Source organism: Panthera tigris, chromosome B1, assembly GCF_018350195.1.
Source record: "Panthera tigris isolate Pti1 chromosome B1, P.tigris_Pti1_mat1.1, whole genome shotgun sequence".
In the NCBI taxonomy this organism is placed as follows: domain Eukaryota; kingdom Metazoa; phylum Chordata; class Mammalia; order Carnivora; family Felidae; genus Panthera; species Panthera tigris.
In genome coordinates, this window is record NC_056663.1 from 109,525,787 (window position 1) to 109,544,737 (window position 18,951).

Sequence of the window (18,951 nt, forward strand, 5' to 3'; positions counted from 1 at the left end):
CGTGTTAGTCTAAGAATTAAATATCTGTATTCAAAACATTAGCCCAAAGCCCATAGGGAAAAATAGAGATATGCAAGCTTTCACAATATTTATAGAAGCAAAGTTTCATTTACTTTCAGCTAGTAGGCATTTGGCCAGTGAAGCACTGTAGAATTATGGACTAAATGTCAGGTTAGCATATTTCTGAGCAAAAACTATTTTCATTTTGCAAATATACCTATTTCTGTAAGCCTTATACTGTCATTTTTATGAAGTGCCAATATAGCCAACTTCGATTATCTTTGAGGAAATCATCATTTGGTAGATAATTCATAGGAAGTTAGGGCCTTCACCCTCTTATCCTGCTGTAGGTTTTATGCCCCTAAAATAGACCTGGAATATCAGAGGGTAAAGTGACGTGAAGCAAAGCAGCTGATTGTCGGATCCTACATAAATGTGTGTTTATAATACAAAGAAATCTAATTTGGGAATTCACTATTTTGTGTTATATAGGCTCTCGAAGATTCAGGCTCCAGACACAGCAAAGGCAGTAGCAGCCCAGACACCTTAGTGAGCCCATCCATAGGGGTTTTAGTCCTGGCAGCTGATATTGGGGCTGGTTTTACAGTTGTGCAGTTGGGATTTCGATGGTGCACTTCACAAACAGGCTGCAGGCTACTATGATTAACTTTGGCCTAACCTTGAATTTGAGGATGAAAAGAGATTAAATTATTGGGGGAAAGGATCTGTAATCTCAGCAAAAGCTCGTCTCAACTGCTGAGTAAATTTTTTTTTCCCTGCTTTAAATCATGAAGATAGCTAAGACCCACTTGTATATGTTTTGTACCAGGCAGCAAGAGATACATAGGTCTTAATTCTACTTTGCTTTATTTTGTTTTGAATTTTGCCAAGAGAAGGGAAAAAGGAGGTGTGAAGGATCAGCTTCCTGAAATGATAGGTCTGTCTATAGGGTCAACCATCTTCCCCTGTCAGGTTCTTACCCGGCTCAGATTTGTTGATTACATTAGCTCTATCCATGGCTTTAGAATTCAGAGCTCCAAGTTGTAACTTTACACATGTAAATGTGCTAGATCTATATGAATGAATAGTGCAAAAGGAGCAAGAGGCATTGAGGTACAGGATTAGACATGCCTGCTCACAACAGCGAGTAGAGACTCTGGCAGTAGGTAGAATTGACTCCTAAACGCGACACTGGAATAGCGGAAACACAGGTCTCAAAGAGAAAGTGGAAATTTAGCTCGGATGGGAACAAACTGGCAATAAAGGTACATGAAATAAGACCTAGTGGCATAACTGCCACCACTATAAAGGTCTGAACTTTGAAAGAAGGCAGTTGGGTCTCAATTGCCACACTCAGGGTGATACTGTAACTCGGTGGATGTCTGTCTGCTTGGGAATGAAGTCTTAAAGAACTCATTTGGCTGCAAGCACAGAGCTGCATTTTGCAATCTATGCATCAGTAATAAAGGTGGATTGTTTTGATATCTATCTACTTGATACCTGGGTCTATCTCTTAACTGGTTTGAATCAGAGGGCCAAAAGAGTACTGGTGTTTTTTGTTTTGTTTTGTTTTTTATCTTTCCTAAAGCCTCAACAGAAAAGAAATACAGAAGGAGAAGAAAAAAACAAAAGAGATACAGTTGACTTACAACCAAAAATGAGATTAGGGTAGAGAGAGAAAAATATTAGCATATGGAAACAGAGAGTAAGACAAGTTGGAGAGACAGAGGGAGGGAGAATGAATGAGAACGAGGTCCAAATATCTCTATGATTTTATTCTGTCTTACTGTTTGCTGCCTTCTAAAATGCTAACTGGGTGTTCAATCAACGTTTATAGTTTCTAACTGCTCTTGTCTCTGATATATAGAATTTATTTAAATAAATAAAATTAGAATATTCCAACAGTGGAGAAATTATTCTAGTGAAATAATGACCAGCACAAATGTCTGGAATAATTCAAGTCTCTACCCTGACTGAAAACATTACAAACAGGTTTAAATGTTTTACAATTCATTTTTGTCATAAATTCAGAGGTCATGCCATTCAGTTAATAAGGTCAAAATAACACGTATCCATAGAAGTGTGAACTTTTACTTGCTGTTCAGCTAGGGATTGTGCCAAAAGTTCTGTTATGGTCTTAAATTTATACTTTTTTCCACTATAGTAAAACTACTTTATGGACACGATAGGTAGTATCAAAGTCTGTAATTTCACTGAAAAATGTAATAATTACTATCTTAGTATGCTGTACTATTAGACAGTCAATTAATGAAGTTTTTCAACCCTACTGAACAAGTGAATATCCAAAAATGTTTATGTTCTATGTGCTTTATTGTCTGTAAAAGCTTCTGTGGTTCATTGTTACTTAGTGTTTTACATTAAATTTAAATAGCATTTTTAATTTAAAACAATAATACTATGGACACAACATCTAATCAGAATTTGGATATATTTTTAGGAATGTACATTAAATTGTACTTATTTTTGCTCTCCTGCATCCAGGTACATTTTAGGCATCAGAATCGTTTTTCTACCATCTTCAACTACACATAAGGCTGACTAGGTTCCTTTGGAGAAGCCATGCTAATGTTTTATCAGCCACAAGGTGGAGCTGTGATGTTAACACAAAATCATACCAGGGGCATGTCATAGACTTTTATTTTAGTAATATATTTACCCTTCTAGCTTAGTTATTCAATACAGCAAAATTCTAATTTGAGAATAAATCCATAATTCTAGAATATAAGCACCCCTTGCCAACACACACACACACACACACACACACACACGAAAAGTGAGCAAGGAAATGTGGATGTATCCAGGAGGATCATGTTTTCATGCTATTTAATACCTACCTGGGCATGGTACTATTGAAAGCATACCAAATAAATAATGAAAAGTAAAAATGGTTACAAAAAAAAAAAGAAAGAAAATTTCCACTTAACTGCCTAAGCAAAATTAAAAAAACAAAATCAGTGAAACAAGAATTCCATGAAAATGAGATGTTGCCTGTAATTCCATGTTGGAGATCATGAATACAATCTGGGGTCCCATAAATGCAAGTGTGGACCTAGAGAACTGACCATGACTTATTCATTTTATTGCCTCATCTTAAATGCTGATAAGTGTTCAGTTTAAGAGGAATCATTAAACCTTTGACCCCTGTTTTATAGATAGTATTGTTCCAAATTTTTCTTAACCTGGTACTTTCAAAGAAAGAAAAAGAATAAGATCAAGAATTTATTCTTAGTAGAATAGAACAGGCTGAAAATAAAGGTTTTTTTTTTCCTCTGACAGTGATATGATTATGTATAGATTATTATGAATCTGTGCAAAGCCATAAACATTTTATTTTTTTGAAATCTCAAATCTTTTATTAAGAAACTTCAGATTGTGATGTCCAAATATACCAGGATGTCAGAATCCAATTATAAAACACTGGCTCCATCATGAGCATTCCCACTCTTGTCCCTGAGTGCTCCTCCTTCTGCCTCTTGACCCCATGGACCACCCTCTATCTACGTCATTGAAGCCAAGGGGTCAGTCTAATCTTCTTCCTCTTCTTCACCCACTCCGTGAAATCTGTCACCAAATCTGCCTAGTTTCACCTCATAGATAGGCTCTATCTATGACAAATTTGAATTTGTCATTTCCCAATTTCTCTCCATGATCACTACCACCAGGGTTAAAGTTCAAATCTTCTCTTAACAGCTTCAATTAATATTACTGCACTAGTTTGTCAGGTGGTCACAACTGCCAGGTTTAGCCCTTTGACAACTTCTCCCTAAAATTCACCCTTAATCTCACAGTCAGAGGGATCCACCCAAAACGTAGACAAGATCTCCCCTCCTTCACACTTATACTCTAGCAACACTGCACTATACTCTTTCTCTCACACACCATGGGCCTTTGCTCATGATCTCATTAAGGCTTCAAATGCCTTTCCCACTCTTCTTCACCATCATTAGCCATCACTGTGTTTCAGTTTAGGCTCATCTCCTCCAGGAAGCCTGAGCGCTGGGGTTTCAATTGCATTCTGTGGGTATTACAGCCCAGTCTCTCTCACATCCCATTTGACTATGACTTTAGCAATTGTGTCCTAGTCATGTTTGTACCTCTAGCAACTACCACAAAGCCAGCCCAGAAAGGCACTCACTACATGCACATTGAATTGTTTAAGAGAAAAAATAGGGAGGAGGCATTGATGCTCAAGTAAAAACCCCCAAGAAAACTTGTTTTTGCTAATTATCCATTTAGAATTGACTACGTTTTAAAGTATTTATTTCCTAGGGGCACCTGAGTGACTCAGTCAGTTAAGCGTCCAACTCTCGATTTCGGCTCAGGTCATGATCTCATGGTTTGTTGATATCAAGCCCCACATACGACTCTGTGCTGACAGCATGGAGCCTGCCTGGGACACACTCTCTCTCTCTCTCTCTCTCTCTCTCTCTCTGCCCCTTCCGCACTCATTCTCTCTCTCTCAAAATAAACAAACATTTAAAAAATTAACTGTAAAATGTCTATTTCTTAGACTCCGTATATGTTAACTATAGCTTAGCAAACAGCCAAGATTAAAACTACAAACCTAAGATTATTGATTAGTGAAAAACACGCTATGTGGACAACCATATGCTTAACCTAAATTGGCAGTCATTCTTTTGATGAGGTACCTTTGAATGTTCTTCTGCTTGCCTCAAAAAATAACCAACACCAGTTATGCTAGTAAGTAACAGTCAGAAAATAACACTGATTTTATACTTCAGAGTATTATATGAACCTCTTCAGATTTGTCTACAAAACCTATGCTCCTTCATATTTTTCTCAGATTGCTTTTTGTATTCAAGTTCTTGGAGGATTGTGGTCTCATTATTTTTCATGAAAAAGTCAGTTTCAGGCACAGGTTCCTTCTGAATTTACTTCTTTTTAATCCTTCTTCACAACATACTTCTATTCACAGAAATTATGGCACTAACAAAAACACTCAAGGAAACTGCATGTGTCTGCAATTGCCACGTAGTAAGCCTGTCCATAAGGTAAAACTGGCCTTTTTATTTGCCTAGAGAAAAAAGTGGCAAATAACTAAAACACTACATTGAAAAGTAGAGATTTCTTTACTTATCATTTCTCTGCTTTTTACTGGTCGTTTGACTTTTACTAAGTAACTTAATCTCTTTCGACTCAGTTTCCTGTTCTTTAAAATAGGCACTTAAAGTTGCTCAAGGGGTGTGCCTGGGTGCCTCTGACTCTTGATTTTAGCTCAGGTCATGAGCTGATTTCACAGTTCATGAGATGGAGCCCTGCATTGGGCTCAGTGCTGTCAGCACAGAACCTGCTTAGGATTCTCTCTCTCCCCCTTTCTCTCTTCCTCTCCTCTGCTCTCTCTCACTCTCTTTCAAATAATAAATAAACTTAAAAAAAAAGCTGCTCAAGAACGCAGTAAGGTAACATGCTCAGAGTTGTTATGTGCAGTCCCTGTTTAGGTATCAATAATTATGTCTACTTTTTTATTATTATCATGAAAAAAGTGTTGCATTCCCTCCTAGCTGACATCAAATGTAAGCTTTAGGTGAATACCTGTCTGAGCGGGCTCCCTCCAAGCTGTATCGCAGGTAATTCATACCATCCAGGAACTGGCTGCTGGGTAGAGAGTCATCACCCAGCTCTTTCAGATCCTCGGGCCTTAGGTATTCTCCTCCATCACCTGTCATTGTGTCATCACCTTGAAGCAACCAGAGAAAGACAAAGCCTTATGCGTTGAATGTAATATTAACTACAAAATAGGAGGATTGTGGAAAATACCAGCATAATAGCACTGACATCACTGAAACACCACACACCAAAGAAAACAACGCATGCAATTAAAAAGTGATAAAACTTAGAGAAACAATATTTGACCCGCTTCTATCGCTTACCAAGAAGAAATAATTACCCGAATTCTAATTCTCTTAATATCAGTCAGTTCTCTTTACTCATTTCTTCATCACTCATTTCTTTACTCACTTTCTTTAGCTGGCTTATAGCTTATATTATTTAACTTAGTACAATATGTAGGCTGCTTAACTTCTACACACAGTTCCAATAATTTTGTACATGATGTCCAGCATTAACATTCTCTTCATGTCATTGGCAATATGCTAAGTAATATCTACTTCTCTAAAACAAATCTGTGGTATATTAAAGGAAGGGATATAATTTATAAGATTAGCAAGGTATGCACATTAGGGAAAGAACACCAGAACAATGTGAACAGATTGTGACATTTTAATAAACAACCTTGAATTTAATTTTAAAAACATTGGAGAGCATAAAAAGTATGTTTTGTTGGAAACTAGATGGCTTCCCAAAGGTGAACTATAGGGAAAAAAGTGAATTAAGTAACTAAGTTGTAGCAGAAAGAGATGACTAAGTGTGGTGGCTCATATTTAGAAGCCCAAATGTTAAGGGTACATCCCCTGCCCGTGATTAGGAATAGAATGCTTTCAACAATACCTTTTTCAGGTAATTCAATAAATAATACCCCATTCACAGAAATGTTCTATATGCCATTAACATGCTGAGATGGAGAAATAAATAATATAGCTGAGAGAAACTGTCTTTGAGGACTCTGAGACACTAATCACACACTTTAAGCCTCATAATCTATGTAAAGGAAAACTTGAAAGAATGGACTTTATTCCTACAACTAAGTTAAATATTGTTTTATTCTCATTTGTTTCAAATAATTGTTCCAAATCAACACTAATTTATAGAGATACAGCATTAAAGAATTGTAAGAAGGGTGGGTCTTTGACATTTCATTATTTGTCTGTATATATGATTTTAAGATCTCAGATTATTAGGTCTCTAAATTACTTAAAGCTGATGACAGACTGAAAAAAAAAAGATCTTTCAGTAAATAGGGACGTAACTTATTCACCATTAGATTTTTGTCTTAAAATCAATGCATTTAACATTTGACAGTTGCAAGTTTCATCATTAAAAATATTTTCATGGCTCTTTCAGGGACACCATTAGATTTTTATTGAGTTTTAGCACTCTGAGTTAGGATACCCAGAGTATTATTAAAAATTGAGTCTTTAAGGGCATTTGGGTGGTTGAGTTGGTTAAGCATCCAACTCTTGATTTTGGCTCAGGTCATGATCTTACGGTTTGTGAGTTCAAGTCCCACATCAGTTTCTGTGCTGACCATGTGGAGCTTGCTAAGGATTCTGTCTCCTTCTCTCTCTGCCCCTCCTCCATTTGCTTTTTGTATCTTTCTCAAAAATAAAGAGAAATGAAACTTTCAAGATAAAATGAAAGTTGAGTCTTTAGAATTGGACAGACCTGGGTTCAAATTCTGATTCTGTTATTACTGGCTTGTTAATGTTCCAGAGCCTCAGTTTCCACAACTAGTAAATGGGAATGATACTAATAATCTATCACATATACTAGTTATATGAGTTAAATAACACATAAAAATGTGTAATAAAATGCCAGAGTATAATAACTGCTAGCTATTGCTTCTACTAATACAAAATGGTGAACGTATTACACATTGAGCTAAATTTCATTTATGCAAAAATATTTTTAAATATATGTATTATAAAGAAATAGAATTTTATTGTTTAAAAAATCATAAATCTGATAGCTCTAAGGAAAACATGAGTAAAGTTTTTGAAATTATGTTTGTTAAAGTGGTCTCCACCCCACCTCCAGCCCTTACATATATTTTCCTCTTCAAAGTGTTCCCTCACAAAGCAAGATGTAACAACAGATAAATAACAATATAGTCAAACACAAAATGCATGATGTTTGTCAACTTTAAGAACTAAAAAGGTCAGGGGTGCCTGGGTGGCTCGGTTGGTTGAGCATCTGACTCTTGATTGCAGCTCAGGTCATGATCCCATGGGATCGAGCTCTGCATCGAGGTCCACGCTGAGCATGGAGCCTGCTTAAGGTTCTCTCTCCCCATCTGCCCCTCTCCCTCCCTCTCTTTCTCTTAAAAAAAAAAAAAAAAAAAAAAAAGAAGAAGAAGAAGAAGCCCAAAAGGTCAGAAGAGAGAGAGATCACTTTAGGATGATGTGGTAGGTTCAGTAGTCTCCTTCCTAAAATTTCATGTCCATTTGGAACCTGAGGATGTGGCATTATTTGGAGATATGTCCTTTACAGACATAACTAAGTTAAGGACCGAGATGAGATAATACTGGATAAATCCAATGTGAACATTCATATAAGAGACAGAGAAAGAGACACAGAGGAGAATGCCATGTGAAGGCATGCCATGTGAAGGTTGAAGCAATGTGTCTAAAAACCAAGGGATGAACACCAAGAATCACTGACAGCTACTAGAAGCTGGAGGAGACAAGAAAGACTCTTCCCTAGAGCCATTGGAGGTTAGTATGGCCCCACCATAGACTTTTCACTCCCAGAACTGTGAGAGAATAGGTTTGAGCCACTAAGTTTGTAGTAATTTCTTGTGGTATTCCTCGGAAATTCAGTAAAGCTGTTGAAGCACTCACTGAAGAAAGAATTGAAACTGATTATTTGTTCGGGCTCAGTTTTCATGGGCAGAGATTGTCAGTACTTCAGTAGAGAGGCTCATGTGTAAGGGGTCATGGAGGGCAGTAAAAACAATATGAAAGAGTAATAATCATCACTTATTTAGAGAATACTATGTGAAATAACTTGGCAATAGTACACGTTCATGTTGGTGAGCAATGGCAAACAGTCCAGAAAGAGAGTGTCTGAACATAGTGATAAAATCAAGAAGCTCAGACATTTTGTTATAGGCCTTGTAGGATTTATTTGTTCCTCCTATTTCCCCCTCTCTTGTATGATTGGTACATTTTTAATAGGAGTGCCTTTATAAGTCAACTAAGTTGGGTGCCCCTTTGTTTATTTCTGGGGGAAAAGATTGTAAGATCAATTCTAAGAATTGGTGTACCGAAACACAGGCTTTGTCTGGTTTGGCTATAAGCCTAAATTCTTTCCAGAAAAAAAAAGTACGCAAGTTTTGTTAACATTCGGGAAGTCTACTCTTATTTATGCAAAGGTGAAGGGAATAGCTGGATGCAGAATCTGTCATGTAATACAAGGAAGAAGTGAACAGCCTCACAAAGTGTCAAGTGTTCACAGCAGAAGTGTGTCCAATGGAGATAATAGCTGATGCCTCTACACTGCATCATAACACTGCCCTTCTGGAGTTCTCTTGATTATTATTAGTACACATCATTCCAGAGAGCCAGTGGAGAAGTTTGTACAAACCATCCAAACACAGGAATATACGGGGAAAAAACTTTTTTTACTTAAAAAAAAAAGGAAACAATTGTTTGAGTATGTGGGACGGGAGTCATGTTTCTACAGGTATTTTAGTTACATAAGTGTTAGGACCCCTGAGCCCCACTATATAACTTACTGCTGTGGAGCTGAGTCAGCAAAGGCAGGGATCAGCTCATGATCCTATGAAGATGTAGAGGATTACTCTTACAGCTCTGTTTTCGTCTGCACAGTACGATACTCTCGGACTGAATTCCCATTTCCACCTTTTCCTCCCATTTGCCTGCCATGTTGCTCCACCAGGACTTATTTATAATATGACTGAGCTATTATAGCAGCTTTCATACTGGGCTTACATTCCCCATCCAGCACTTAATGGCTGTGTGCTGTTGAGCAAACTACTTAATGTGTTTAAGTCTTAGTCCTCTCATGTTCAGGTGAGCCCTTCCTCACCTGAAAAACAATGAGGGGAAATCCATAGCCTATCTCATGTGGATGCCATGGGGAGTAAATGAGATAATGCACCTAGCATTGTAGATGCTTAGCAAATATTTTCTCTTCCATCAAATATCTCCTTCCTTCCAATTTCTTCCTAATACACTCGTTTAGTGTATCATGGCTGGCTTAATCTTTGTAAAAATTAGATATGTTTCACTCATTAATCAAAATTTTTAATATGTCCTAATTTCCCAGACTTTTCAGTTAATAATTCAACCATTCCACAGCGAAGCCCGATATGTTTTAATGCATTAGCCAAACCGAATGACTGGATTATTTTGCCACTCTGTGTCTCTCTCTTGCACTTTCCTATCTCAGGACCTTCCATACTTCCACACTCCTTCTCTACTCTCTAAAATCTGTGTCACCTTCCTATTGATCTCTCCATTTCAGCAAGTCCACGGCACTGTGCCAGGTCTCTCCTCCTGACCTTCCAGGACAGATATGAACAGTGATGGGATAGTGCCTGCAGTTACACTTCATTTAACTTCTACATTATCTCTCCATATATGTTTCTAACGGCATGCCCTATGCCCACCTTTGATTCCCCCGTGGTACAGGGATAGAACTTTATAGACGATAACATCACTTTTACTATCTGTGGACTGGATTCATGAGTGGATATCCTGATTGCTATAACAAGTTAGCTTGAAAGGACATCTATACTTGGCTTGAATATCCTTTTGAATTTTGAAACACTACTATCAAAACAGATTTTTTTTAAAAGGCAGGAATTGACTAATACCTTCAAAACACACGTGGCTGCACCTCGTCCATATGGATAATAGGTTCCACAAAAACATTTTAAGCACATAAAACATTAAAGGGTTGGCAATGTCAACCAGCCAAGTTTCTTTATACTAATTCTTGCACTAAAAGTTACTTCACAATACTCAAATACTGTATATCCTACACATAAAAATTATTCAACTTGAATTTCTTTCTCGGAAAAAAATGTTACTAAGCGTTTGGCTATGTCTAAAAAAAAGAAAGCTTCTTCTCTCACTGTAAAAGATATTCTTGATCATTAGCCAATATTTCTCTCAAATCAAGACTTTTATCACTAATAACTCTTAATCTATAAATGTTTTAACAAAAGTACACAAGATGTTATAGCTACATCTTACATTATGCAATGAGCAGCTCCAAGAAGCTGTTTCACATAAATGGAATTTCTATAAACCCACTAAGTACTCTGAATGCATTAGCTATCAGAATTATTTAATAATTATGTAGGAAATAAGGAAATTAAATAATCACTAATTTATTTGATCTATAAATTCAGATTTTCATGTAGCAGATTTGCTTAAAGTGATGTCAAATGTACCTTGAATCTTTCTCAGTGGATAGAATATCTTATTCATTTTTCCCTATATGCCAAAGCTACCCTAAATCATTTTAAGAGTTACTTTTTCTTTATTCCTAGCTACCTTAATAAATCACATAATAGCTATCCATTTCATATATTTTTAGCCATACCTAAAACTTATTTCCATCCAAGAAGGATATGAAATACAATCAGTCAAATCATCTTAGTTTTAACAGGTTCATGCTAGTTAAATGTCAACTTATCAAAGAATTATTTTTTTTCTCTGAATTTGTATTCTAACAAGAGACCTAGTTACGGAAAAATATTTATATATAATGCTCATTAGGTAATTTAATTCTACTAATAGGTCTCAACAATTTAATTCTAATAATAGGTAGCAAACTCATTAGTAGTAAAAGCAGGTTATGGCTTTAAGCTTCCAAGTTAATAAAATCCACACACTCACATACACACATACACAACTCCATCCGTATTAGACATGCTATTTCAAAAGAAACAGATTAGTATTAGGCACCCAGATTTAAATAGCAGGGAAGTTGCTTCTCTCCAGTTAAGAAAAATTAAAAGCAAAAAAAAGCTTTCACTCCAATCCCTTCCTCTAAAGATACCTGAATCACTAAGCGCTTCCCCATCAATAAAGTTGTCACCGAACTGTTTAAAAGCTGTTAAGAAAGATGACCCCAGAAGACAAAATATGATGCGCATATATGGATGCTGAAAATTAGCTGGCAAGTGTTAGGAAGGAACACAACATTATTATAATACTTGGAACTACTACCTTTGGCCATTATTTATTTATACTAATACAGTGACCAAACATGCTCAGTCTTGTCGTAAGTTCTTACAAAAGCTGAGATACGTCGGTGCCTGTTACCAGTAGGTGAACAAATTGGTTCCAAATAACATCTCAAGTGAAGTTTTACTTTATGGTTCTATCTTGAGGAACCTAAAAATCTGCTTCTAATATTTCTTAGTAAAAGCAGTTATTATTGACACAAGTACTACGATCTATGGCAATAATTTTTCAAACATATACATTTGACCAAAAGCTGTACTATTGAAATTTGGTTGCATGCTTCATTACGTACCTCATTAGCTGCATGCATGATTTTTTGGCAGCGATATTTTTGTTCAAGGAAAGTCAGCTGCTCTAACTGAAGTGGAGGTAGGGAGCAACACACTCCCTACCCCACTGGTATTACATTCCAATACCTCATCCTCCCGCCAGGCAGACCCTGGTGCTCCTTTTAGAGCCCTAGCCTCTCACACTTTGAAATCCACCACCTTAGACATTTTTTATCAACTCTAAGACTATATAGGACATATGCGATGACTTAATCAAATTCTTATGTTGAATTAGTATGACTTACTAATTTTAACCTTATCTAAGCCTCCTTTCCTCTGGACTTAAAATATATTCTGTTCATAGGAACCAATCAGAAACAGAGATTGCTCGAGATACCATTGAGAAAGTATACTTTTAAGGGCTTTAAGAGTAACTTTGAAAGTGTATTTTAACATAATTAAAACATACATTAATAATAATTGTATTATCAGGCAGATTTTTTTTCCACAGTTGGCCAATTTCCAGTGCCTTTCCACTTTTTCAGTCCTGTCATTTAGTAACACATTAAAGATAATACCCATTGAAAAAACAGACTAATTGCTATCCTCTCTGCCCCAAATGGCAAAAGTGTATGTTCTGAAACAAGGGTGAAAAAGTGATTTTAAATGTTAAGATGCTGTCACTCATACTCACTGCACCAGCTTAGTCCCTGAGAAAAAGGATGGCTTGCTTGTCTTTGTGTAAGAGAGTGACAGATGTCACAGAAACTGAATAAAATTCTTACCCTCTTCATCAGAAACATCAAGAACCTCAGTCATCGTCTCAGGAACATTTAGCTTGTGTTTTTCCGTAATAGTCTGCAAAGGAAAAAAAAATCATTAATATGCAAGTTAAATTCCAACACAAGAGCAAAAGAATCACCGAGGAGGTCACATGGACAGCCTCAGCAAGCCATCCGTCCCTGGGCATTTCATCTTCCCACATGCATGTTTGGAAGCTTCTTTTCTTATTCTCTTTCATGAAAATTCCTTTGTTCTTTCTGAAGGTATACGATCATTGACTCCAGTGAAGTTGTACAAGAGGAAGTTCATTATTCTGAGTACCTTTTTGAAAATAAATTCTTTAGCAATGGCATTAATAATTAGTCATATTGAGAAAGCAGATTAACGTTTTCAGGGCCTCCCTAAAACAAACTGAGTGATGTCTCCAGAAAAGCTTTAAAAAGAAGCAATGAACATATGTAATTTGTTAAAAACAAAGCCATCGGAAAAGAAGTTGCAAACAAGGTGAAAGACAAACTGGGCAGAAAATGTGACGCATGTCTTCTGGGACCAGAGGATCCATGGGTCTACGGTTCTGGTTTGTCGCTTGTATGCCTTCCACCAAAGCACTCCAGAGCTGTCAGGGCCACTGCCTGCCATTCCTGATAGGCAATGGAAGGTTAAGAGGCCAGGTTCTGAAGACTGGCTACCTGGGTTCAAATTCTAACTTCATCATTTATTAGCTATGAGGCACAATTTCCCTGATATCTCTGTGCCTCAATTTTCTCATGTGTAAAACAGGGATAATAATACTAGTTCGCAAAACTGTTATGAAGATTAAGTGAAATAATGTAAATAAGAGTTCTAAGAACAGTGCTTGGAACATGTTAGCACTCAAATACCTGCAGGCATAACATCATTATTATAACTGTAATTCAATATTAAATTCATCATAAAACTGAAGAGGCTCTGAAGTTTTTAGTCATTCAAGGCACTCAAGAAACATTTAGAATGCCTACTGCATACCAGGCACTGTTTCAGACATCAAGGATATTACATAGTTAAAAAAAAAAGACAAAAATTCAATCTCACTACTTGAAATATCACCTAAAGACAGTCAAGTCTCAAGCTCATATCTCTAGTGTCTGCACTGAAAATGTATTAAGTGCATCGACTGGCATTTTAACAAGAACTCTAAGTCAAATTTTTAATTAAAGCCACTAAAATACAATAATAAACAGCTTGTCTCGGGATGTTAAACTTTGCTACATAAAGAACAGACTTGTTTTAATGGCTCCAATGACCCTATCACCAGTTCTTTTCTTTCCCAAAGCAGTAGAGAACTTCAAATATGTTTACAGGGTAAGTCAACTAATTTGAAAATATATTCACATATACATGTATATCTGTGTGTCTAGAGGGACTGATGAACTCACAATGCGATACTACCTGCCCTTTCAGTGGTCCTGTATCTCCTCCGAGAAAAAGCAAGACGAAGTGGCCCGGAAGAGCCAGGTATTGTAGAAAGGAGAGGCAGGGAGGCCTCATCTCTCACTCCATGTCACAGTCATGTTCACAGGTAACGTTGTCTTATACCTCTAAGTTTTTCCATGTATTCTTTCCTCTACCAGAAACATTCTTCTCCCTCTTTTCCTGGGCTCATATTAGAAGTAACTTCCATGGAGAAATATTCCCCAATCCGCCCTGATGAATTTTTTTTTTAACTGTGACTATCCGCTGTTATGTACTGTTACAAGTACATCATACACAGCTGTATGTGCCTTTATCTGCTCCCACAGAAGAGCGTGGGTCATTAACGATATGATTGTTCCCACAGAACCTGAAACATAGTTAAGTGCTTCTCAAATATACACTGAATAAACCAATGATACACAATTATGCAAAATATGTTTTAAATCCACATAACCACTGAATAGACTTTCTTTTGGGTGACAAAACAGTTAAAGAATGGGAAGAAACTGAGAAGTAAGTCTCATGTCATCCCAATGAAGCCACAGTCGAAGATTAAACTACTAAATTCAGCTTTCCTGCATGTTGCAGATGGCGTTTAAAGAATTCCATAATGTCTTATTCACCAAAAACAAACTAAACTTTAGGAAAAACAAAAGCACCCATTCAAAATTCTGGATAATAACAGGTGGTCAATAAATATTTGTTAAATGAACAAACTTAAGAGGACTATCATCTACTTATTTCTATATTAGTTTATAAATTTAACATGAATAGACTAAAACCTATGTTTTATATCAAAGGTTTTCAACTGTAGCTGCTAATTAAAATCAGAGAAAATTTTAAAGCACTGTCACTTGGATCCCATTACAGAACAATTAAATAAGAACCCCTGAGGGCCCAGCTATGAGTATTTTTATTTTTATTATTTTTTAAGTTTATTTATTTTGAGGGAAATTGAGAGAGACAGAGAGAGCATGCAATTGAGCAGGGTTGGGGAAGAGAGAGAGAGAGAGAGAGAGAAAGAGAGAGAGAGAAAGAGAGAGAGAGAAAGAGAGAGAGAAAGAGAGAGAGAAAGAGAGAGAGAGAGAGAGAGAGAGAGAGAGAGAGAGAGAGACAGACAGACACAAGAGAGAGAGAGGATCCCAAGCAGGCTTTGTAATCATGGTACAGAGCCTGACAGAGGGGCTCTATCTCACAAACTGTGAGATCGTGAGTTTAACTCAAGAGTCAGAGCTCAACTGACTAAACCATCCAAGTGCCCCAACTATGAGTATGTTTAAAAAGCTGTTCAGATGGGTCTATTGTGAGCTCAAAATGGAACCCATTTGGAGAAGGGTATAAACTGCAAAAAGTGATTTGCATTTAAAATAGAGGAAAGAGACAGTGACATCCTATTAAACTATGATATTCTATTAATTTTTAAATAAGATTCTCAGTGTAAATGATTTAAAAATGTGAAGGGATATCTACTATACTAGACTACACCAGAAAGTTTATTTTGCAGAAATGTTCTAGAGTATTTGCCCTTCAGAGGTCATGTTCCACAAGAGAATGCTTCTGTATTTGAAAATAAGTGACAGAAACATTTTTTAAATGATGAAGTTAACTTGCCTGATATTCTTAGTTTGTATCTTCAGACACTGATAATAGGACTGTATTTTCTTTGAATTTATAAGAGTGGAAATAGCTTTGCTTTAGTTTGGTCATTGAATACTATCAAAGTTATTATCAGCAAATATAGGTGGCAATCAAAAATTAACACACAGTGATCACATTGGTCAAAGATATTTTTCCGTAAATATAGTAAAAATGCCCTCCACATGCAATGTAGTCAATATAGTATGCATTTGTTCGTGATGTAGTGCTTGACCTTTAGAAGGCCATCAATAAATACATGTCAAATGCACAAATAAGCCCTCCTACTTATGAGTAATATTATAAGAAATGAATACATATTTCCCTTTAAAAAGAAGTGTCCTTTGAAAACTTGATTATCAAAACATAAATATATGGTTTCATACAAATGCATCTGAATAGTACATAGAAAACAAGGATATAATTAAATGATCACGGGCTTCTCCTCCTGCTATAGAATCTAAGATTCTGTAATCAAGATTAGAAACCACTCCAAAGTTAAAATGGTGCACAAGGCACAAATTTAATCCTATGTAATTAAATGATATAATATGGCAATATAAACAGGATATGATAGATGGAAGGCTTAACAATGAGTTTTTAATATGCACTATGATGTGGGAAAGATGTAAAAAATAAAACAGGCGTCCTTAACGTGCTGTTTTGTGAATAATAGATAATATCTGGTTTCTTTTAAGCAAAAGAAAGTGTGTTTCACTGACCTCTACTTAGCCCACATCCCTTGTCAACCATTTCCTTTGTATCACATACTCACCAAGTCACCACAGCACGATGAGTGGTCTTGGCTAGTATGCCACCTTCTAATGCCCACACACAACGGCTCCCATCAGTGGAGCTACGGGCTAAATTTGGTTTTGTTCCCAAACCTATTTATACCAATTGTACATGTTAACAGAATGCCTGTAATAATTTAAATAGTATGTAAATAATATTTTTCTATAAAAACTAATGAAAATGGTTTGGAAATCTCAACATAGGTGAGTCACCAAAAATAAGTGCTACTCAGGTCTGGCTGAAACAATTCTACAGAAGATTAGAAAGAAAAAAAAAAGTATGTCAAAAGTTTAAAAAGGTTCTGCACTCAGCATAGTGTTGCTTTATGATAATATACTTTGCTTTAAGTATACATTGCTTTAAGATAATATACGTGATAATGTTTAAGCTTTAAGATAATATACGTTGCCTTAAGATAATATACTTGATAGTATTTAGATCAAGATATAGTTATCAAGATATAGATACTATCTATTAAGATACATCAAGACATACTATCAAGATATAGATATAGGATATATACACAAATAAAACATAGTATGTCATAATGATGTTTTTTTGCGCAAGAATGATCATTTAGCCTTCTTCTAGTCAATGGACCTGTATTCAAAAAAAGATCTTGACTCCACCTCAAAAGGTGTCAGGTAACTTCAAATGGATTTATTGCATTGCTGTTGTTATGATTCCTGTTTGAAATGACTTACAGCATTAGATAAGATTTAGGACACTGCATATTTACATTTCCTTAATTTCTTGTCAAAAATTTCCCCAATGTTTAAATGCTAATGTAAATATAATGTCATTTTTATTTTAGTAGCTTATTCAGTAATTAATGATGTCATTGTTATTTTAGTAGCTGAATCAGTAATTTTTAGTCTACACAACAGTGATTATATGCAACTTAAAACACGATCATTTCTGAAATTATGTAAATAACACAAATAATCAATGACAGCTGATCAATAAGTAGAGGGATGAGTCATAGCTCAGTCTTCCAAACTGCTTTAGGTAATTGAGCTTGTCGGCTTCTGATGCCAGAAATGTGTCCCCCACACTTGGATGTCCATTCTGGCAAACACACAATGATTGTAATCCTGGGAGAATGCTAAACTGCCTCACATCCCCCACTGGGTCTTACAAAGTAAAGTTAGAAAAGCAAAGGTTAAGGAAACAAACCACAACTCCAGAATGTCTCAGAAATTTCTGAAGCAGTGGCTTCTCCCTTACAGACTGCCGCCTTACTCTTCTCTCTACACAATGACTTTATTCATACTTTGGGGGAAAGAACTCTGGAAGGAGGATTAGCATGGGAAACTTTCTTTCATGGAAGAGAACTCACATGGCTGCTCAAATGGCACATCGTATGAATCTACTTATGTGAAATTTGTACATTTGTTGTGTAGCTGTAATTCAACTATTACACTTAAATGGTGGTAACATTAAATTTAATTTTATTAATTTTACATAATTATTAAATGGTCTCTGCTATTTGCCTATTCACCAGTGAGTAGTTCCAAATTGTCCTTAGTGAATCTGCAGACTTTAGAAAATAATATTGAATATGATACCTCCAGGAAAATCAACAAAGAACACTATTGAAGTGGGTTGTTTTTAATAGAAAATAAGGTGAAAACACTTCTTTTAAAAGAAAATTTTAATGTTTGTTTATTTTTGAAGGAGTGAGAGACAGAGCGTGAGCGGGGGAAGGTCAGACAGAGAGGGAGACACAATATCCGAAAGCAGGCTCCAGGCTCCGAGCTGTCAGCACAGAGCCCGACATGAGGCTTGAACTCACAAACCGTGAGATCATGACCTGAACTGAAGTCAGATGCTTCACTGACTGAGCCACCCAGGCACCCCTAGATTAAAATACTTCTTTCACAAAATTCATGTTAAGCTACTTTTAGTAAAGTCAAGATCAGTTACATCAGAGTGATTAAGAACATGGTCTTCAGAATCTCACAACCTAAATTTGAATCCTAGATCTACCCTCAATGCCTGCCATATCTGTAATCGCTAAATATTAATTTTTAATATCATTAAAATTATGTTAACATGTGATAACATGCTTCACATAACAATATGTGAAAAAAGTATGAAGGAAAATCTCTTCCTAAAGAGAGGAAGTGCAAAGTAAG

The 18,951-nt window shown here is 36.2% G+C and overlaps 1 protein-coding gene across 2 annotated transcripts in view; it reads right to left on the minus strand.

Moving 5' to 3' along the window:
- ANK2 (ankyrin 2) overlaps nt 1–18,951 on the minus strand; it is a 240,429-nt gene that overhangs the window by 63,084 nt on the left and 158,394 nt on the right. For both annotated transcript variants that reach the window (XM_042984019.1, XM_042984020.1), the window contains 3 exons: nt 12,934–13,006; nt 11,692–11,745; nt 5,575–5,719 (listed from right to left, as the gene is read on the minus strand). In XM_042984019.1, the coding sequence (XP_042839953.1) occupies nt 5,575–5,719; nt 11,692–11,745; nt 12,934–13,006 (272 nt within the window). The remainder of the gene's footprint in view (nt 1–5,574; nt 5,720–11,691; nt 11,746–12,933; nt 13,007–18,951) is intronic.